The 24,072-nt window shown below is 42.8% G+C and overlaps 1 protein-coding gene across 1 annotated transcript in view; it reads left to right on the top strand.

The window, feature by feature from the left end:
• The first annotated feature begins 21,696 nt into the window (after positions 1 to 21,696).
• Positions 21,697 to 24,072, top strand: part of adcy1a (adenylate cyclase 1a) — a 54,558-nt gene continuing 52,182 nt past the window's right edge. The window contains exon 1 of the mRNA XM_088349595.1: positions 21,697 to 23,014. Coding sequence (XP_088205721.1) covers positions 22,331 to 23,014 — 684 coding nt within the window. The 5' untranslated portion in view covers positions 21,697 to 22,330. The remainder of the gene's footprint in view (positions 23,015 to 24,072) is intronic.

Raw genomic sequence — 24,072 nt, 5'->3', positions numbered from 1 at the left:
ACGCGGAATTTAAGCGGATAATCGCGGGTGGAGCACGGTCATAGCACGTTTGTTCTGCGCCTGTATCGCGGCGTTATCACGTGAATTAGCGTGTGTAACGCGTGTGACGGTCAAACGCCTTTCTCCGCGTATATTCAGCGCGATTTGCCGAGCACACGTCAGTTGTGCTCGAGACGTCAAGGGGTGAACATGGATCCCCGTCACCGTAGTGACCTCGTCTTAATCCATTTTTATTTCTTGACATTTCTTTTCATTTCATAACAAGATAATAAAATAAAAATGAAAAACTATTACAATAATAACACATTGGCTTCTTCTTCGGTGCCATAGCTTGAAATCTTGATCTTCACGGGACTGTGTCTTGAGCGGTTATGATTTCTACAGCCCGGCTCGGCAGCTTTTATACCCGTGGTCCACACGCGGAAATGACGTGGAACTGATGCGATGAGGAAGCGGAACAGCCGCCGGCGTCTGTTTCGCGGGCATACCACGGATGAATAGCGGGTTGGCCAATTTTGCGCATTTTCCACCGCAGGCAACCACGGGCAAAAAAAAAAATCGCAAAATTTTACCCGCGATACAGACGTAAACGGCTGTGTGACCGGGCCCTAAAGCCCGTCATTAGGACGGCGCGATGGAAAAGTGTCTCCAGGTGAAAATTTATCACTTGGCAAGTTTCGGTTCTAGGACAACTGTAGATGGATGCTTTTGACATTTATTGATTCTCTGACATCACAGGGTATACATGTAGATGGCAATAAATGGGCTAAAATAAATTGTCTTTTGGTTGACGGCGGCTATTTCAACTTCACTTTTAATAACATAATTCGCAGTGACAACATAGTAACAACTTGATCATATATCACAGAATCTCAAAAGTATGAGGCACCAGGACAGTCGAGCGCTTGTCTTGTGATTAAGAGATCGCAGTTCGAATTCCGGCTCCTCCGTGTTACATGTCGAAGTGTCCTTGGGTAAGACACTGAACCCCTAATGCCCCCAATAAGCAGGTTTGCGCCTTGCATGGCTGCACGGCAGCTATTGGTGTGTGAGAGTGGGTGAATGGGTAAACGTGAAGCACATTGTAAAGCGCTTTGGGAAGTCTTCATTGACTTGAAAAGCGCTATATAAATGCAGATCATTTCATTTCATAGAGTAGCTTGTATGTAGAGGGGCCACTGTATACCAAAAGGCTCAGTTTGTATTTCCATGATGACACGTGAGTCATGCCTCACCTGCCTCTCCTGACCGCATGTCACTGCTGTGATAACTTTTCCTTTAAAAGTTTTTTTGTTGGAGACCATTCTCACTAGGAAGTAGGACACCTTGTCCATGAAGACCACGCATCTCCCAGGCCAACCAACCAATCACAATCCTTGATGGACTCGTGGTACAAGACACAAAAAAAGCAAAGAAAAGCTATGGCATCTGAATGTATGTTCTTTATTGAAGTCATGTTTAATATTTTTAATGTCTCAAAACATCTCGAACGTGAGTGTTCAGAAATTGGCATTTTAAAGTCACGAAAGAGTAAAAACCAAAAGTTTTTTCAGTCTACTTTTTTAGCTATGAAAATTTTGCATCTTGTCGATGTCAAGTCAAGTCATTTTTATTTGTATAGCCCTAAATCACGAAGAGTCTCAAAGGGCTTCACAGATTATTACACTATATTACACAGACTATTTTTCAGCTGACGAGAAGAGTAGGTTATTCATATGCTATGGAGTAGAAGTGAGTTTTAAGCTTAGATTTAAACATTTCCACTGAGGTTGCAGATCGGATCTCAGGGGGAAGAGCATTCCACAGCACCGGTGCCCGGATGGAGAACGCTCTGGAACCAGCAGAACACTTCTTGACCCTTGGATCACCAGAAGACCGGCACTCTCAGATCGTAGGCTTCGGACCGGGACATAGGGGCAAATCAGATCTGAAAGATAAGAGGGAGCAAGTCCATGTATCATTTTGTATAATACTAAGAGAACCTTGAAATCACATCTAAGGCTAACTGGGAGCCAATGCAGGTTAGCCAAAATCGGTGTTATGTGATCATACTTTTTTGTCCTAGTTAAAAGCCTCGCTGCGGCATTTTGTACCAGCTGAAGAGACTTGATTCTAGACTTCGGGAGACCAGAGAGTAGTGCATTACAGTAATCGAGACGGGAGGTAACAAACGCATGAATTATAATTTCCGCATCCGACTGAGACAGTATTGAACGGATTTTAGCAATGTTACAAAGATGGAAGAAAGCGGTTCTAGTAATTTTCTTTACATGCATTTCAAAGGATAGATCAGGGTCAAATATAACACCTAAATTTTTAACTGAGTCACTCTGTGTGATGTGATGTGAGTCAGCTCACAAGCACATCAGATGGTGGTGAAATTTATTCATTGTGGGAAGTATATTTAATGGAAAGAAAGCGCTCAGGACAAGGCTTTCGGAATAGATTGAAATTTCTAATTGCAAGTTTGGGCTCCACTGTTCTCCTTGCAAGTTCAAAATCCGTTGATGTCTTCTCTCCTTATTTTGAGTGTCTTCTAAATTTTAAAATCATCATTGAGGAATCCACTATGATGGTTAAGAGTAAGGGACTCGAAAAAGCATTATTTGAACGGGATGTCCAAACAAGAATATATGTGCAAGGATATACTTTTGTCAGGTTCAAAATGAGACTTTTGAGTTACCAACAAACCTATTTATTAAAGGAAAGAAAGCACAACGGAAAAGGTAAAAGCACTCTTAGATTGGCACGTAAATACATTCCACAGACTGAAGCCTGAGCGCCCTTCTCATACTGTTTAATGGATTCTGATTGGGGGATAGAATAAACCAAGTGCACGTAAGAGTATTCTGATTGGTTTGGACAGGAATCACATATTCAAATGCAGTGTATAATGGTGATCTCTAGATGGTGTGCGAGTATAACACCTGACCAATAGGTATAGTGAACTTTGTAAACTCAATGCGTCAATGTGGGAATAAACACAAGCTTTCGAGCGGCTTGAAATGTGGTAGTCAAACTCTCTCAAAACCGAAACTTTGTAAGAGGAATGGAGCGTGGGAGGAAAAGCCATCTTTTGACCTTGGAGGTGCTTGCCTCTCAACACCAAGTGAAATCGTAAAACCACACACTCATTAAGCACTATAGAAATATAAACGTATAAAGAGGGTTATAAAACTATGAGTATAAGAGTATAGAATATAGAATAAAAGGCACATTTAGATCATAATTTCCCTTACACTTTACATTTTTTACTTTTTAATTTTTGATTTTTACCTTTATTTATAATACTGCCACTATTGCTACTGCTTGGAACATTTTAATGTATGTCTTTTTTTGTGAGTTAATTGTTTTTACTTCAGTATTACCATAAAGGTCACTTGCACTTTTATTGAATATAATCTGTCTGCACATTTTTGTTGTCAATGTATAGGAGAGTGTAAAACAACATTTTGATTCTTGGATGTTGATCACATCTGAGAAAAATTTACTTTGAACTTTGATGCACATATATGTGCGTGTGAATGTATGTGTTTATCAATGCTCTTTTGTTTTGCTTGAAATTACTCCATGTAATGTAGTATTGCTTCACACTGATGCCAAGGAATGTGTGTAAATCCATATTTAGTGTGGTCGTAGAGCAGTATATTTTGATTCCTGACCTCAGCGCCGCCTCTGACTTTGAACACATCTGTTTGCATGACCCAATCTGGGGTTGTGGCTCAATGGTTTGCTAATTTCCACAAGAGAAGTAGCAGATGGCCAAACTGATCAATGGCTGTGTAAGGCAGGGGGAGAGAGAGGTCTTGGGGTCCAGTTCACAATCCAACTGGCACATCAAATATTGAGCAGCGGCTTGCTCAAACTCCACAGACAAAGTGCGGGGAACGCTCGGGACCTTATCACAAATAGACATTATCATCAAGAGCTGCGCGTGTGTTCTTTGACAGATTAAGGCTCCACAAAGCAAATATTAAAGCGGCGGCGTGAATTATCGACCCTACTGTTTGCAGATTAGAGCTTTTATCAGCCAGCGGATGGCTAATGAGGGGCCAGCTGAGCAGCACCACACAGTCAAAGAAACACACTGTTCCAAATATTGATGGTTAACACTAGAATGAGGATTGCTTGGATGTGGCATCATACTCAATTTCTGACATGATAAATGGACACAGAAATTGTTTGGATTTGAGTTCTGTATGAAGAGATGGGTGGAGTTGAAGAAATGTCAGTACTCATTCCCTTCCAGCCGTCAAACATTTGGACTGCTGATACTGTCGTAGTGATTTAAGCATTAAACCATAATAGTTCCAACCTCATCAACTGCATTTAAATATATATATTTTTTAAAAACTGTTTCTGACAAAAATCGCGGAAATTGCCTCCTTGTTTCACTGCAGTACTTCTGAGATAACACCTTCAAGATTCTTTTCCATAAACAATAATTGCAAAACACAAGCTTTGTTTGCATTGAAGTTTTTATTTGTCTAAGGAAAGCCTTATTTTCATAATTTCTCTAAAGAATATTTTTGACTTGTAGGTGTTTCAATTGAAGCATGATTCGATTCTCGTCTTACAAGAGCACCAAATCAGTGTCCAGGCCTACCAGCAGATACACGAAGAGGGTGAAGACATCACGGGTGTTGGTTTGGGCTTGACATAAGTGCGGAGCAAATCATGGGGTTCAAACGGTGATTGCTCTATATTGGTTAGGGACATATCACCTTCGTCCATGGTACATCTACACCCTTTGAAAGACATAAAAGGAAAGGTTTGTAAGGGAATTATGGTCTAAATGTGCATTTTATACTATAGTCTATACTCTTATACCCAACATATACTTTATACTCTTACTTTTAATCTCCTATATCTTGATACGTTTTATATCCATGGTGCTCAATAAGTGTTTGGTTTTTGTCATGATTGCTGATTCAAGGCACCTGTGACTGCCCAATTGGCGCCAATAGCCTTAAGAGCTGATTGGCTAAGAGACTCTTTTTAAACCCCTGGCTTTCAAGAGAACACCGTCAGATCGTTTCGAACCAATGCTCCCGGCTAGGCAAGCTCACACTTTCAGATATTTTTCCTGCCCTGTTTTCCTCTGCCTGATACCCGTTGCCGACCTGTTTCTGGACCCGATTCTGCCCTGTTCTGCCATCCCGACATCCGACCTGTTTTGCCCCACTACCTGCCTGACACCTGTTGCCGACCTCGTTTCCGAACTCGATACCGCCCTTGCTCTCCCGTCCCGGCTAACGACTAGTATTCCTACAAATCTACGATCATCCTCGCTCGACACGGAAGTGCCACTTCTGCATTTCCAGCCACCTGCTACCCTTGTCCGTCAACCATCAGATCGCGGAAGCAAGCTCTACTCTCCCTCTTTATCAATAAAACTGAGTAAACGAATGCTACTGGGTCCTGTGTCTGTTTCTGGTCTGTGACAGTTTTACGATTTTATAAACACCTTCAAGGGCAGAAGAATAAGTTCTCAGGCACCAAGGGATGTGCCTCTGATTAAAAAGCTACAATTTGAAGGCCACTATGAGGCCTGCTAGCTGGTTAATCAAGATGACCTTGACTCCCACATACCAAGTCTGCTCGAGAGCGACATTGTAGAGACGCATTATGTTTATAAAGTTTCGCTATACTTATTACTCATTTATTATACTTGCAAGCTATCAAGCGACCTACATTATGCACCCCCAAAAGTGCTTTAATATAGCCACATACTAAAAGAAATAATACCACAAATTGTTTTTAAAAAAAGTTTGCTAAGCAACACTGTATGTTGTCCAAAGCTCATCACCGAGCCACGTGTAAAACTGTTGAGTTCAACACATGAAAAAATTCTACAGTAAAAAAAAAAAAAAAAAGCCGACCCATAAAACTGCTTTTGAATAGATACATACTAAAAACAATACATCACTAAAATTTTGATAAAACGTGTACCTACACAAGTGTCACGAGGTGGAAGGGGTGACCGGACCAGAACAGAGGCAGGAGGCAGGAAGGGAGAACTCAATTGCGTACGATCAAAGCTTTTATTTACCAAAATAAAAGTTGTCCAAAAACTACGGGACAAAAAAGAACAAAAACATTCTTACACTCAGAATGGTCAGGTACAGGTTTCCTCCGACTTAAACTAAACAGGACAAGGCATAACAGAACAGAAAAGGTGTAATGAGCCAACACCCGCAATACCCACAACCCAACCTTAACTAGCAGCCACGCAATTAGCTGATCTGCTTCAGCTGGTGCCCAGGGGGCGGGGCAGACCGGTCGCCACGGCGACCATGACAGAGCGCCCCCTTTAAGGGACAGCTCCTGAGGTCCCAAAAAGAAAAATTTACTACCTCGCGCCCCGGAATGGTTCGACGCTCGGCAGGGGGGTTCCGGCGGGCAAACTGGACAGGCGAAAACAGACAGGTAGAACCGGCGAAAACAGGACAGGTAAACAAGGGAGTCGGACAGGCAGAATCAGAACCGGCAAAATCAGGACAGGCAGAATCCGAACCGGCAAACAAGACAGAATCAGAACCGGCAAACAAGGGAGTCGGACAGGCGGAGTCAGGGGAGTCGGAATCAGGACAGGCGGAAACAGGAGATTCGGACTCAGGACAGGCAGAATCAGGAGAGTCGGACTCAGGACAGGCAGAATCAGAAGAGTCGGACTGGCAGGCAAGGAAGTCGAACAGGCAGGCCGGAGAGTCGAACAGGCAGGCCGGAGAGTCGAACAGGCAGGCCGGAGACTCGAACACGACAGGACTGGCGAAAACAGGACAGACGGAGTCGGACTGGCAGGCAGCGGAGTCGGAGTCGGACTGGCAGCCAGCGGAGTCGGAGTCGGACTGGCAGGCCGCGGAGTCGGAGTCGGACTGGCAGGCAGCGGAGTCGGACTGGCAGGCAGCGGAGTCGGACTGGCAGTCAGCGGAGTCGGAGTCGGACTGGCAGGCAGCGGAGTCGGACTGGCAGGCAGCAGAGTCGGAGTCGGACTGGCAGGCCGCAGAGTCGGAGTCGGACTGGCAGGCCGCGGAGTCGGAGTCGGACTGGTAGGCCGCGGAGTCGGAGTCGGACTGGCAGGCCGCGGAGTCGGACTGGCAGGCAGCGGAGTCGGAGTCGGACTGGCAGGCAGCGGAGTCGGAGTCGGACTGGCAGGCAGCGGAGTCGGACTGGCAGGCCGCGGAGTCGGAGTCGGACTGGCAGGCAGCGGAGTCGGAGTCGGACTGGCAGGCCGCGGAGTCGGAGTCGGACTGGCAGGCCGCGGAGTCGGAGTCGGACTGGCAGGCCGCGGAGTCGGACTGGTAGGCCGCGGAGTCGGAGTCGGACTGGCAGGCCGCGGAGTCGGAGTTCGACTGGCAGGCCGCGGAGTCGGAGTCGGACTGGCAGGCCGCGGAGTCGGACTGGGAGGCCGCGGAGTCGGACTGGCAGGCGTCAAATCCTCCCGGGACCCCATTCGAGGCACAGCATTGGCCACGACGGGCAGGGCCGTGGTTCGAACGGGCAGGGAAGGTTACCTCAATAGGTGCTTGCCAAACGGCGTCCTCCAGCTCTCCCCAAATCGCGCTGGGATCGTTCGCTGAGTTCATTTCAGGTTGGCTCATTCTGTCACGAAGTGGGACCGGGGTGACCGGACCAGAACGGAGGCAGGAGGCAGGAAGGGAGAACTCAATTGCGTACGATCAAAGCTTTTATTTGCCAAAATAAAAGTTGTCCAAAAACTCCGGGACAAAACAGAACAAAAACATTCTTACACTCAGAATGGTCAGTTACAGGTTTCCTCCGACTTAAACTAAACAGGACAAGGCAGAACAGAACAGAAAAGGTGTAATGAGCCAACACCCGCAATACCCATAACCCAACCTTAAGTAGCAGCCACGCAATTAGCTGATCTGCTTCAGCTGGTGCCCAGGGGGCGGGGCAGACCGGTCGCCACGGCGACCATGACAACAAGTAAATGTATTTGAAGATGATAAAGATGCCGGTAATACAGATAAACAAACAATTCTAAACCATTGACTGTACCTTTAAGCAGCGTTTTGATGGCAGTCACTACATTTTGACATTATTTCCTTGCTCAATTTGATGTTTTTTTTTGGTCACTCTTTTTCACTTTTCCTTACAATTATAGGCAAAAAGCCAATGAAGAGCACTTAATCACAATAAAATGAGATGTGGTCCCTCTCACACACGGGACAGCACCAATTACCCGAACAAGACGAAGAGATTGGGTAAGGTGGGAGCATGCGCACATGGTAAGGCCTTGGGCCGATGGGTGGGTTGGATGGCTATGCCTGTCTTACGCTCTTTCAGTGTGTTTTGTTTAATGCTCACATAGGCCTACCCTCTGATTTCAGTATTATATTTTACAGTTCTAAATTCAGCTTATATGCAAGTATATACAGCTTGTACTTTTTTTGTCTTTGTTAACATATTTTTCGATGATAAGTCTTCGATGATATAAACAGATTGATGACTCTGTGTAGTGATTTCCGACACACATCTGAACAGAATCAGTTGATAGATGGAAATGTAAATTGTGTCAATTACACTTTTTCAAAAAGGCTCTTCATCAAAAGGCTTTAAAATGCACCCCATGAGAGCGATATCTGTTTTTTCAATACCTGTTTATAAGTCCACACATTGCATGCTGTGCAAAACTGAGGTTAACACACCTATTGTTATGTGGTTCAACTGAAAGAACCAAAATTGGAGAGGGCAAGCGAAATAGCGGCTCTCCTGCTTTTTTTCTCCTCATAAACACAAACACACATAATATCTCACAGGTAGAGCAGCTGTTGCCCTCATATCTGATTACGCTATTGACACTTGGCAGGAAGCACAAGTGGAAGCGTGCCTGGTCTGAGTGTAAAATCCACAGAGGAGGCGGCTGCTTCATCAAACCCAATGATGTAACTCTTTTACATCATCGCCGCTTTGCGACAGGAAGCAAAATCCACAGATGTGAGCAGTTGTGCTCGGTGATCCGCAATCAGCCCATTGCTGTGCAACAGTCTTTGGTGCACGAATGTACAGTATGTTCTTGCCTTGCTTTTCTCGGCTTGTCTTGGACACAGATGCTAATGAGCTTTTTGAGAAGGAGTTCAATGTCAGCTGCTACCTTGTTGATCAAATGGGCTCAAACCAATTGCAAAAACATATCATCACAAAGGAAAATCAATTTAGTTAATGTTTAGTAGTTCAATGTTTCCCAACCATTGTGCCATGGAACTATTTGGCGTGCTGCAAGGAATTGTCCGATTTCCTAAAATGACTCAGATTAAATTGACAATTAAAAAAAAGAGTGTACATGTCCATAACCTAAAGTAACTTTTAGAGCTGTCTCAATAATATCATAATATCAAGTTATTGTTGTAATATGCACAGAAAAGAACCATGTTTCGCTGCACAATGAAATTCTTACAATGCTGTCCACACTGTTGCCAGCGTCAAAATAGAAACGAAGAAAGTATACTGGACTGTCTCAGAAAATTTGAATATTGTCATAAAGTTCTTTATTTTCTGTAATGCAATTAAAAAAACAAAAATGTCATACATTCTGGATTCATTACACATCAACTGAACTGTTTCAAGCCTTTTATTATTTGAATATTGCTGATTTTGGCTTACAGCTGAAAAAAACTCAAAAATCCTATCTCAAAATATTAGAATACTTCCTCAGACCAAGTAAAAAAATAATTTTATAACAGCAAAACTAAATCAAACATTTGAAAATGTCCATTGATGCACTCAGTACTTGGTTGGGAATCCTTTTGCACGGATTACTGCATCAATCCGGCGTGGCATGGAGGCAATCAGCCTGTGGCATTGCTGATGTGTTATTGATGCCCAGGATGCTTCGATAGCGGCCTTCAGCTCATTTGCATTTGTAGGTCTGGTGTCTTTCATCTTCTTCTTAACTATACTCCACAAATTCTCGATGGGGTTCAGGTCAGGGGAATTAGCAGGCCAATCAAGGACAGTGATGCCATGGTCAGTGCACCAGTTACTGGTGGTTTTGGCACTGTGGGCAGGTGCCAGATCATGCTGGAAAATGAAATCCTCATCTCCATAGAGCTTTTCAGCAGATGGAAGCATGTAGTGCTCTAAAATCTCTTGGTACACAGTTGCATTTACTCTGGACTTGATGCAACACAGTGGACCAACACCAGCAGCTGACATGGCTCCCCAAACCATTGCTGACTGTGGGAACTTCACACTGGATTTCAAGCAACTTGGATTTTGCTCCTCTCCAGCCTTTCTCCAGACTCTGGCGCCTTGACTTCCAAATGAAATGCAAAACTTGCTTTCGTCTGAAAAGAGGACTTTGGACCACTCTGCAACTGTCCAGTGCTTCTTCTCCATAGCCCAAGTCAGACGCTTCTTCCGTTGTCTTGAGTTCAGAAGTGGCTTGACCATGGGAATACGGCTATTGTAGCCCATTTCCCGGACACGTCTGTGAACTGTGGCTTTTGATACCTGGACTCCAGCTTCAGCCCACTGTCTTTGAAGCTCCCCCAAATTCTGGAAGCGGCTCTTCTTCACAATTTTGTTAAGGCTGCGGTCATCTCTCTTGGTTGTGCAGCGTTTCCGGCCACATTTTTCCCTTCCAACAGACTTTTTGTGGATATGCTTTGAAACTGCACTCTGTGAACAGCCTGCTCTTTGAGAAATTTATTTTTGTGTCTTACCCTCCTGATGGAGGGTATCAATGATGGTCCTCTGGACAGCAGACAGATCAGCAGTCTTCCCCATACTTGTGATTTAGTTTACTGAACCAAGCTGAGTGTTTTTAAGGCTCAGGAAACCCTCGCAAGGTGTTTCGAGTTAATTAGATAATTCAGGTGATTAGTTGAATAGCCTACTTGTATACTTTTTCATGATATTCTAATATTTTGAGATAGGATTTTTGAGTTTTCTTAAGCTGTAAGCCAAATTCAGCAATATTCAAATAATAAAAGGCTTGAAATAGTTCAGTTGATGTGTAATGAATCCAGAATGTATGACATTTTTGTTTTTTTAATTGCATTACAGAAAATAAAGAACTTTATCACAATATTCTAATTTTCTGAGACAGTCCAGTATACGAATACATAAAATAATATTACGAATATTAAAGGGTGAAAATACAAGATTAGCTCAAGATGAATTAAGGCAATAAGATAAGAATAAAGAAAAAACACTTTAACTAAAGTGTGCATGAGTAGTCAAGTTTAGTTTTAAATGTGTTTTGTGGAAGTAGCAACGGAGTGAGAATCCATTGGTTTTATAGCCATTATGTGATCATAGGCCCGCACTTGTGCTTGCTCCGTGAAATACTTTGTAAATTGGCTTATTTATTTGGAGGGTTGTGGTGTGATGGGAAGGTAATCAATTCTTTCAATTGGACTTAATACACATTTTTACTTATTATTAATGTTTATTACTAAAGTTGACAGTGTTTTGTCTATTGATGCCCATGCAATATCTATTCAAGCCTGGTTATCCTGGAAGTGTCACGACCGGTACTAGCAGGGGACCCAAATGCGTAACGTTTCATACATACATGCTGTATTATGGGATCAGGGAAGTCAAGGCGAGAGGAAAAAGACAGCAATCAGGTGCTGGCTGGGCAGGAGGAGCGGGAAGCCCTCGCGGACGAAGCGTGGTCGGATATTGGAACAAGTCGGGCAGCCGGGACGGGAGACGGAGCGTGGTCGAGGATCGGGACAAGTCGGGTAGCTGGGATGAGCGGGAAGCCAGGGATCGATACAGGAAACAGTATCAGGATACGGGTAGCCGGGACAGGAGAACGGAGCGTGGATCGGGGATCGATACAGGGAACAGGTCAGGATCCAAACAGGAGCCAGAGTCAAAAGTACTTTCTTTGCATGCGCTGAGGTTGAGACTAAAATAAGACAGACAGACTGAAAATACTAATCATGACGTTCAGTGACATTCCTTCCAGGTAAATAACATCCTACATAGTATAAAATGCTAATTTTCAAACAGATAACTGCGACCCACATTCGAAATTTACTATTCTTTCCAGACCAGGGTCATTCTTCAAGAGGTCGCCAACATCTCAAGGGAATCTTCAAAGTGGTTTGACTAACAGTGTTAATTTTGAAAAGTGTGACTTTTTTTGAAAAATGAAGCCGAGCATACCGTTTTGGTGGTATTAATAATTTGGCAAGAGAGATTGTTCATTTATATTTATCACACAAATAGAATAGAATTTCTGTACAATTTTTAAAAAAAGAAATAGAAGTGCTTCTCTTGTTTTCCCGATATGTTGCTTTTGGCTCTGCTCAATGCATTTTTATCGATATCCTGAGTTATATTTATTGAAAAATCAAAAGAGTCTTGGAAATGGACAAAAAACATTTGTGGCAGAGACGAACGCTCAATATTGCTGGTTTTGATTACTTTTGTCTGTTTAGCCAATCGGGTATTCAGACCCGCCTCCCATCGTTTGTTTGACAGCAAGAGTGATTTGGCAAAAAAGCCTTTGGAAATACAAATAAGCACTGTGCAAAATAACTTTCTGGGATAAAAATGTGTTAAATAGAAACATAACAATAAAATAACATTACATAATTATGATAAGCATGCTCCTCTTAAACTTAAATGTGAACTTAAAATATGGTAAAACTGTAATCTAAATAAAATGCTACAAGGTTTTTATTTAAAAAAGGCTTTTTTTAATAATTAAATATTAACTTGGGGGCCGATCCCTTCATTTTCTGCACTGCTTATTCTCACTAGTGTCGCAGGGGTGATGGAGCCCATTCCGGCCATCTTCAGGCAGTGTGCAGGAGACACCCTGAACTGGTTTCCAGCTAGTTGCAGGGTCATTTGGAGGCCGTTTCTATCGATTGAACTAGCTTCCAAAACGTTTAGCCTTGTCCTTCAGTAATTTTATCCAGCTCACTTGTGGGATTTCAAAGAGGCCGACCATGAGGCTTGGGCCCTTTTTCCATACGACCAGGAGCGAGTAGGGTCTGATGAACTTGATAAACACAGTTTTCCTGAGGACGAGCTTCGTTCTAATCTCCTCTATTGGATCTGTACCAACTGCAAAAGATGTAGCGTCATCCTCCTAATTAGGACTATTTATGTAGACTACAGGCGGTAAATGACTAGATAGACTGCAATCAAGCCAACACAACACAATAGAGAAGAATTCTTTCACGGTGATTCATCCTCCGCTCAAATCTTCTACAGTAAAAATGCGGCGATGCAGCAAATGAAGAACGTGTGCTCTTCATTTGATTTGTGCTAACTGCGTAATCATTTGTCTGCATAAAAGAATCTGCCTGAATACGCTTGCCATGACTTAATTTTAGCCATTGCTCATGAACTTGTCATACTTGCCCGCCTCCCTCCCTCCCGTTTTAAGTGCGTCCCCGACCGATTGAGATCTCTTGCTTTTAATTCTTCGACCGGAGATGCTGGAGAAACAAGGGGATGAGGAAATAAATCTAAAGAGGGGGCTCTGGATGTAAACAGTGGCACGCAGAGAAGCTTAACAGGGCTATAAATAGAGTGATGGAAAAAGCAGGGGAACAGGCAAGAGCGATATAGAATGAGAAAGCTTTGCTTATGGTCAGGGATTAGTGCTTCCCTGGAGGATTTTCACTCCAAAAACCTAATCTAGGGTGATTGGGAAGAGCACCAGCTTCAGTCATCTTAATTCTGTTAAACCCGGCCCAGTGTGGTGGAGTGTCTGCGCAGGCGCGTTCCTTGTTCATGTATGGGTCTTTCTAGCCCGATTAGGCAGCGAGATGGAGCTTTGGTTTTGTGTTTGGCAAACAAACACAAATAAAAAGACAAACATGAACACACACACACACACACACACAATATATATATATATATATATATATATATATATATATATATATATATATATATATATATATATATATATATATATATATATATATATATATATATATATATATATATATATATATATATATATATATATATATATATATATATATATATATATATATATATATATATATATATATATATATATATATATATATAGACCCTGTACTGGTTGCCAGCTAATCAACCAGCTAATCACAGGGCACACAGAGACAGAACACCCTTCACGCACGCTCTTACTCTAAAGGACAAATCAGAATATTCAAACAACCTGGGGTGAACACATCAACTCCACGAAGAAAGTCTGCTACTGATAACTGAGCCCAGGACCTCTGAACCTGCACTGTGAGGCAGTTGTGCTGACCAGCCACCCACCGCTCCACCTAGCTATATATATATAGCTATATATATATATATATACATATTCATATATATATATATATATATATATATATCATCTCATTAGCTACACCGCTTATCCTCAGTAAGGTCGCGGGGATATATATATATATATATATATATATATATATATATATATATATATATATATATATATATATATATATATATATATATATATATATATATATATATATATATATGCATATATACTCTGTATTTTCTTGACCATAATGCACACCCTGTCCTGTAATGCGCCCTGGGTGTGATGTCAAGTGGCAGAGGTAGCTGAGGGCACCATGAGACTATGTGGAAAGTGTGTGTGTCACGGCTAAAGAGTGAAGTGGGGCCTTTTATTTAAGGCTAGGTTTACACTGCAGAGATTAATGCTCTATCATTATTTTTGGGTGGAATCTGATGTTTTTGTGAGATTGTTTACGTTTCCGACTAAATGCAACTTGTATGCAATTTCCTGTGACTTCTATGTGTCTCCTGTGTGAACATGACAAGTGTCCCGCTTATGCAGAATAGGACACATGACGTCACATGCAATGCAAAAATTATTTGCGAAAGTACTCAAGGATGCCTTAGCATACTAGCAGTTCATTGTGCGACCAGAGACTGAACAGAGTTGTCCCCCGAATATCATTTAAATCCAAAACCTCACCTTCCTTTCATTGATGTCACAGACCAGAAACAGACACAGGACCCAATAGCGCTCGTTTTCTCAGTTGTTATTAATAAAGTGGGAGAGCGGGGCTTGCTTCCACGATCCAATGGTTGACGGATAAGGGGAGCAGGAGAAGCGGAAGTGGCACTTCCGTGTCTAGCAAGGAGGGTCGAAGACAGGCAGAATTACAAGTCGTTAGCCGGTACTGGAGAGTAAGGGCAGTGTCGAGTTCGGAAACGAGGTCGGCAACAGGAGGCAGGCAGGTAGCAGGGAAAAATAGATCGGATAATGGGCAGGCAGAACGGGGCAGATTCAGGTCCGGAAACAGCTTGGCAATGAGGATCAGGCAGAGAAAAACAGGGCAGGAACAGAGTCTGACGTAAGAGCTTGCAGAGCTGGGAGCAACGGTTCGCATTACAATCTGACCGGGATCTCTTGGAAGTTGGGGGTTCAAAAGGAGTACATCAGCCAATCAGCTGTCCGAGCTGTTGGCGCCATTTAAGCAGTCACAGGTGCTCTGAATCGGCAATCATGACAATTGAATGCTGTCCTTGTTTTTTTGTCCACCATGGTGTGTTGATTTCTACGCGACGCAGAAGAACATGGAAACCAAGCAGCCGCAAAAGAATTGAAAATTAATTAATCAATATTTTGCAAGTGGAGGAAGTTAAAAAACGAACTCCGACAAGTTTTTATCTGTTCATTTTACTTCGTAATCAATTCATAAATAAATCCCAGCAAACTCAGTTTTGCTCCCGCTGTAATTTTAAATAAGCATAGGTGTATGCTTGTGTGTGTTGTAAGGTGGCGGCAGCAGAGGGCATTGTGCATTGCTCCCTGTCTATGTGTTAAATACAGAAATAGGACCAGCTACAGAGTCTGCACCTTTAAACACGGTGTGCCCCATAGTCGTGAAAATAAAGCCATCAAAAATACTAAAATACTACCTCTCAAAAGTTTGGGGTCGCTATGTTCTTTATTTTAAATAAAAATAACAGTTTTTCCAATGAATGTAACAATAAACTGATCATAAATACTGTCCAGACATTGTAAACGTGGTAAATTTCTATTTTAGCTGCAATTAACTGTTTTTTTAAAAGCAATATTTGTATACATATATAGAGGCTCATCTCCAGAAACCAGCCACTCCGGTATTTTGAGAGTACATTGTGTTTGATAATTGTGTAAGAAGGCTAATCGATGATTAGAAATTGTTTGTGCAATGATGTTAGCAGAGCTGAAAACAGTCTAGCTGGTAAGATAAGCTATAAAACTGACATTCCTTTGAGCTCGTCGAGTATCTGGAGCATCACATTTGTAGGTGTAATTAAGCTTTCAAAATGGCCACGAAAAATAACTTTCATTTAAAACTTGACATTTTATTCAAAAAAATGAAGGCAATTCCATGTGAAAGTTCCAAGAAATTGAAGATCTCCTACAACTGTGTGTACTACTCGCTTCAGAGAACAGAAAAAAGGCTCTTACCAGAGTAGAAAAAAACTTGGCAAGATTACAACTACAAAACAGTCTCTAGTTTGAGAAATATACATCTCAATGGTCCTCAACAAGCAATTTGGTTAAATCATACCAGTGTCAACATCTACAGTGGAGATGGAACTCCGAGATGCTGGCCTTTAAGACAGAGTGGCAAAGTTAAAGCCATATCGGGGACTGGCCAACAAAAGGAAGAGATCACAGATATTGCACAACTCATTTGATAAATAAAAGTGTTACTTTTTCATGGAAAACACCAAATTGTCTGGGTGACCACAAACTTTTGAACGGTAGTGTAAATAAATTGAAATGTTGAGTAGTAATAAGCATGTGTTTAAATCCATTTGACTTTCACCTGGGAGAAATGCCGGTGGGAATTCCATCGGGATGAGCATAATCCTACTTTAAGGTCCATTGTGACTTCATAACGCATTGGCAAAGTGGCGCAGAAAATCAATAACGCGTCAACTCCACAGGGGAGTTCATCTAAGCACAATCTGCCTCATGTTAACATTTTAGCCCGTCAAGGGAACCAAAACCTCATTTTCATTTCCACTAAATATATCAAGTGCAATATTATTTCCTACTAAAAGGTGCTAGACAGGCACATTTTTTGCAGCAATGTGAAATTGCTGTCATCCGCTAACTTTTTAACGTTCAATATTACTGAAGTCCGCATAAAATTCCCTTTATCGGCGGTCCCAAGGGTGGACGTAATAAAAATAAGAAAACATTCATGGGCAATCTGGCTGGCTTTATTTTTAACTTTTAAAGATGCGACCGATGCCAAATGAAATCGCTGTGAAACTGGGCACGCGCAATGGGATTAATTTAGGTTGCGGCTTCCCTTCGACATCTCTTGTTCTGGGAGAGGAGAGGAGCTGACACACAGAATTAAAAATATCTCTCAATAATACTCCCACACACTGCAAATTGAGGCTTTAGACATGCATGCACCCACATGGGTTCCCGCCAGGAATTGGGGGCCCCTATAATGTGTGGGCCCCAGCACATTAGTGCAACAAATGTAATTTATTTTCCATAAACCCTGTCAGTCATAGCAGAATTGAATCATCATCATTTTTCTTCCCTCGCGCACACACACAAACAAATGTGCAATAAAGCCTTACTTGGGTGAGTAAGCTGTCAAACAGGGGTTGTGGGCTACATTTGGTTAAAAGAAATTGGCCAAGGGCCCGGGCCTTGCAATATTTCTCATTTCTCAGAAACATTCAGATATCTTTAAATTTGATTTTAAAATGCTCAGAAGAAAGCAAACAAATGAATTACGTGCCTGCTTTTAGCACTTAGTTTCCTATTTAGCTTTATAGTATTTCTCTAGGTTACTTGTATTATTACTGTAGCTGTATTTTGTTAGTACAAATAATTTTTGGGTAGTCCGGTTTCCTAATACATTCCAAAAACATGAAAGTCAGGTTAATTGGATGGTCAAAATTGTCCCTAGGTGTGAATGAGCGAGGGAGCTGTCTCTCTCTGTATGCCCTGCAATTGGCTAGCAACCAGTTCAGGGTTTCCTCGCCCACTGCCCAAAGCCGGGATGGGCTCCAGCAACCCCGCAACCCAAGTGGTGATAAGTGGCGCAGTAAATGGATGGATATATTGTCACAATATTTTTACGTTTTTTGTTTTGGATTAAAAAGCCTCACCAAGTTTGCCCATCCCTGCAATAAGACTTGCTCGAAATTCGATCATAAATTTACTAACTCCATGCCGCCTGAAACACGTATGAAGTTGCAGCAACACACACTCCCCTTTTCTCCTCCTCCTCTTTTTGCCGCACTGCAAAGGACATTTTGCAGTGGTCAATTCGCATGGAGAGCATGGTGTGTATGTGGATGCTGGCATAACCTCCGGAGCTGTCGTCTGGAGTGGGCCCACTTTCATGTCCGATCCTCAATTTTGAGAAATGTCAGTGAACACAACATCAGTTCAGCAGAGACTGAATCAAATACCCTCACTTTGCACTCATGCAGGCTCAGAGCAGCCGAACACGAGTTCTTGTGGTGGCAAGCAGGAATGGGGGGTCAGTTTGAAAACAAAAAACACAATGTAAGCCAATGTGTATGATTGGGAAACACCTCAGCGGCACATCACTCATAACCGTTCGTCTTCCTGGCTTTGTTGCCATGGCGATAAGGGACTATCAGGCATCCTGGAGGGAGAATGGTCCAAATATCTGCAGCTGTCACTTACTTGGAGAGACAGAAATGGGGACTGTGTGTGGATGAGTTGGCATATTCATTTCCCGTCTCAAAGAAAATGATCGAGTATAACGTGTTTTTTCTTTGAGAAGTCCAACTCGTCCTTGGCTTTCCAATAGAAGATATTAGACACAAGAGTTTTTCGAAACTGAAAGATTTATTCACTGACTTTCTAGCATATACTTGAAATTAAAATTGCTAATTACAATTATAAGAAATTATGAAAAAAATGTGATGCTGTATGGATTGTTACATCAGTGGTTCTTTACTAGTCGGACCCGTGGACCCACTATTACACCATAATGACAAACTGCAAACCAAATCGAGAAAGAAATTAAAATATTGTTCAGTTTAAAGCAAAGATTGTACAATACATTCACTGGAAAAAACAAAAAGACATCAAGTACCATATATACCAACATAAACTTACATCACATGTAACCGACCCCCTAAAACTGCTTTAAAATAGGTACATACCAAAAGAAGTTCATACCCCAAATATTAAAGCATTGTGTACAGAAAAAACAAGAATTACTTTTTGTTTAGAAAACAAATATCAGTATATTTGTTAAAAAACCTAGAAATATACAATTTTAGACAATTGACTGTACCTCCAAGCAGTGCTTCAAAGAACACACTTACAATGTTTTCTTATTCCCCAATCCTTTACCTTTTCAACTTGATTCCTCGTGTTTTCCAGTTTTCCCTTCATCACAAATTTCTTGGGACCTATTATCGTGGGCAGAAAAAAAGAAATAAAACTAACACAATCATGATAAAATGAGATGAGGTCCCTGCCAAACACAATTGGGACACTGCCAATTGACTAGACACAAAGAAGAGATCAAGCAGGGCATTATCACTATCTACTGTGTAATTGACCCCCTGTTTTTTCTTCTTCTTAGCATTGTTTTTTCCAGGGCAAAGGCTGGCGACCCACTTAAAACAGGTCCGCGACCAACTTTTGGGTCTCATCATTTCCAAAGACTATGACCCAGGGATGATTACAGATATTTATTGTAATTTTGGTGATTCATTTCACTAAAAATCTGTATTTTACTTTACTTTACTGTCATCTGAACCCTACCACCCACCCCCGCCAAAATTAGTTTTTTCGGAAGCATAGAAACCACTTGACTTGCCCCCAAAATGAATTTTGTGAATATTTTTTTTGCATACAAACAAGGATAAATTCAATATTTCCAGAATTTTGAAAGGGGTTACTCTATAAATTACTCTTTAGAAAACCATTTAGGGATGATCTTAGACAATAAAGAAACAGCAAGTAATTTGGAAATTCACTTTTTGACCCATGGGGGCGAAAATATTTTGAATTCTTTTATTGAAGATACAGTGTATTTCAAACTAGATTTTGTTTTCTAGAAAAATAGTTAAAGTGATTCTTAAAATGAGTATAATTATCTACAGGAGAAAAAAAAAACTTCTTTTAGTAAAATAATTACAGTGGTCAGGGCTCAAGCCAAGAGGCATAGCCACTGGAGGACACAACAACTGTTCCTCATCCCTCGCACGTTACTGTAACCAGGAACCCAGTATTTAAGGTCCATGCTGACAGCACAAGCTGTTGGATCATTACTTGCCACTTTTATGTTCTTGCCTGTGTTTGTTCCTCAACCCCTTGATCCCTGTCGTTGATCAACTTTGGACTTCTGGAACTTTGTCAGCTGAAGGTTTTTTTTTTCTGGACTGCATCTTTGTTTATTGTTTTATTCCATATGCAGAGCACTTTTTGTTAAATACCTTGCCCCTAACAAACTCTTATCAATCATTGTGTGTGTCTGCACTTGGATCAGCCTTCAAAAGACATAACAAAAAATACTTGAATGAGACTGTTGGCCTTTTACAAACAGAAGTGAAATGTTTGTTCTAGGGGCGTAAGTAGTATCAAAATGAGAGGCAAACGGGCGGATAATAACACAGAGAGAGTAAGTCAGAAATAAAAGATTGGGAAAAGCACAAGATAGCGATGTAAACAACAGACCGGAAGGCAGCTGCAGCAGACTTCAGCATGCCCACCATGGTGATCGATGACTACAAGTTGCAAGATTGAACTATTTTTAAGCAGCAAAACTCCAGAACCCATCACCTGTCTCCTCAAGCAGTTCACACATACTTGTGAAAGGAATACCCCCACGGATTGTTTGAATGTTAACCTAAAATTGAGCATTAAGACCGAGAGAATGACATGTGCTCGATGCGGGCATAAAACATGCGAATTTGGACAAAAATGAGCCCTGAACCTTCACAATTGCAACTGGTATCACAAACTGGCACGTCTTTTCCTATTTTGAAGGAAGTCATTTGTAAACCTTTAATTTGTTTTGCATGTAGGTGTCCAATGGTATAGCAATAAAATAACTTAAAGGGAGGAGAAACATCGAAAAAAAAACACGTTTTATGACTCTTGGTGCAGCTGCAGCTATTTTTAGCTGGGAACTACATCTGCTCTGACTGCAGACGCTGAGGGGAAATCACCGGCACTGCCTCACTGCCGTGTTCACCCAAACAACGTGTGATGCACGCCTCAGACGCTTCCATATGGGAAAGACGCTTTGCACATCACAGAGTGAGGTGGATATTCTATGTCGGCACATGGGGCCACTGGCGGGATATTGATGTTGACACCAGTCGCAAACTTGGACTAATGAGTGACTGTTTTTGTGTCAAATCTAAACGAGAGTGGGTGGTAGGGAGCCAGAAACAAGGATAGGGGAATCGCGAGGGCTGAAGGAGGGGGATTAAAATGGAGGGAAAGGGAAGGATTGGGTGGAAAGAGATAGAGAGAAGGTTTCAGAAGGAGGGGTAGATGAAGAGGAGGGGAGACAAATGGAAGGAGAGAGGAGAAAAGTGTGGGAGGGAGAAGAGTGAGAGAGGGTGTGTGTGTGCAATAAAAAGAGCAGGAGAGAAAGAGAGATCCAGTCGGAGAGGAAGAGCGATAGAGAGAGAGAGAGATAATGAGAGAAATGGGGGACAGAGGGGAAAAGGGGGACATAAAATGCGGTAGGAGATGGGAAAAAATTATAAAGAATGACAGAAGAAAAGTGGGGGTGAGAGAGAGTGAGAGATGTAGGTGAGAGGGAGCAGGAGAGAGTGATATAGCGATTGAGATGGGAGGGAGGGAAAGAAGTGAGTGAAGGGAAGAGAGAAAATAATATAGATTGAGGGAGGAGAGAGAGAAGCAATAGAAACAAGTGACGGGGAGAGAGAGAGAGAGAGATAAAAGATTGAGGGGGATGAAAAAGGGAAAGAGTGGAGTGAGGAGTAAAACGGAGTGAGAAAGCAAGGGTAAAAGAGAGATACGTGGTGATAGAGGGATTGAGAGAGGCGGAGAGAGAGAGTGAGAGATCACGGGTTTTGAAATTATACGGGGGTCAAAGGGGATCTGACTAATGCCCGGGGAGACTTTTACAACAACAGAACAAATGCAGCTAACCAGTGGAAAGGGCGTGCTACCACCCCATCCTACCTACCCCTGGCCCCCGCCCCCTACCCGGGCCTACACTCCCCCCTTCACACTTTTCACACAGCCGTGAAGTAGGGGCGAGGGTTGGGGGGGCGAGTGTGGTTGTGCGCGCAAACGGAAAGTTGAAGCGTGGCGCGCCACATCTATCCCCATCCGCGCTCAGTGGATGGCCCCGACCCCGTCATGGAGGCGACGCCGGGCCACAGAGTCAACAAGAGCCGGCGGCTGTGGCGGGGGAGGGGGGTCTCCAGCCGGGGCCGCTGCCTGGTCGGCGTGCCTCTACGGCCACTACCAGATCCTGCAGCCGGGGCGTGCGAAGACGAGTTCAACAGCCGCGAACTGGAGGTTTTGTTTCAGAACTACAACCTGAAACTGGAGCAGACTGCCACGCTGAAGGCGCTCGCGGTGCTGATCGTGGCCGCGTCGTCGCTGTCCCTCGTGGAGCTGCTGCGCAACCCGCGCCTCAGCCTCTCCAAGGGCTCCCATCCGGTGCACTGCGTGGTCTTCCTCTCGCTCTTCATCGTCACCAATGTCAAGTACCTGCAGGTGACACAACTGCAGCAGACGGCCAAACTGGCGCTGCTTTTCAGCTTCACCTTTGCGTTGCTATGCTGCCCTTTCCCGCTGGCGCTGGGCGGAACGGCCGAGTCGCAGACAGCCGCCAAGCCACCGATGTCGGCGGGTACGGGGGGCACCCCTGCGCCCGAGCAGGGAGTGTGGCAGCTCATGCTGGTCACGCTGCTGGCTTACATGCTGCTGCCGGTGCGGACACCACTCGCAGCGCTTTTCGGCGGCATGCTTGCCACCGCACACTTTGTTGTCCTCTCCACGTCCATCGCCGGGAGGACGCCGGAGCTGTGGAGACCGGTGAGCCGCCGCTGCTGCGCGTGTGCGCCACGCACGCCAATTTTGCAATAAATTGAATAAAACACCTTTATTGCCATTATACAAGTATAACATTATCGATTATAAATACAGTATTTATCCAACATTAAACAGGCATCGCTGTCTTGCAATACTGCAGCAGAGCCATCATCATTATAAACGACTCCTCTCACCCCAGCCACCACCTCTTTGACTTGTTGCCCTCTGGAAGGTGCTACAGGTCTCTTAAAACAAGTACTAACCGGCTAAGGGACAGTTTCCTCCCAAGGGCCATCACCGCCCTAAACAAGCACCAATAACAAATGTGTATCTTGCAACTTATTTGGGATTTGTTTTATTGCTGCTAAATGCTATGCACTACTTTTCATTGTGCTACTGTTACAATTCATTATTGATATATTGCACAATTAAGGAAGTCTCTAAACACGGCTTTCTAATTAATTTTTCCCATTTATCCTGACAGGTCTTTTTTCTTAATTCCATCCAAGTTTTTATTACGTGTTTACCCTGGAGTGCCAAGTTTAATCTCATTGCATACAATACTTCACAACATTTATATCAACGCCAATTCAATTTGATAACAAAACTGTATGGCTTTGCTTTTCAGTGAAAATAAAACAAATTAGTAAAAGTAAACATGTGCAAAAGGATAAAACCGTTAAAAAACAATATAAATGTTAAAGAAGCTCTACAGAATTTTGTAACTTTGCAACTCTCTGCCGCCATCTTCTGGCTTGCGGCATCATTGCAGCATCCGTCAACTCATGATGCACATGCAAATGCGCACATGTTTTTGACACGCTCGAATAAACTCTTCTTTTTTCATTTTCGGAAGTCTTTATTGACTTGAAAAGGGCTATATAAATGCAGACCATCTAACATTCTGGGTTGGCATTTGGACTCTATTTGAAGCAGGCCTTTCGTTATTTTGACCATTTTTATGCTTCACTAACAGAAAAAAAAAGAAAAAGCACGGGGGCAAACCGGACGTCATTCTCTAGAACTACCCTCACCCTTTATTTCTCGTACCCATTTTGTGC

Source organism: Urocampus carinirostris, chromosome 12 (assembly GCF_059441175.1).
Source record: "Urocampus carinirostris isolate Australia breed hairy pipefish chromosome 12, RoL_Ucar_1.0, whole genome shotgun sequence".
In the NCBI taxonomy this organism is placed as follows: Eukaryota; Metazoa; Chordata; class Actinopteri; order Syngnathiformes; family Syngnathidae; genus Urocampus; species Urocampus carinirostris.
This window is presented reverse-complemented; position numbering and strand designations above follow the sequence as displayed.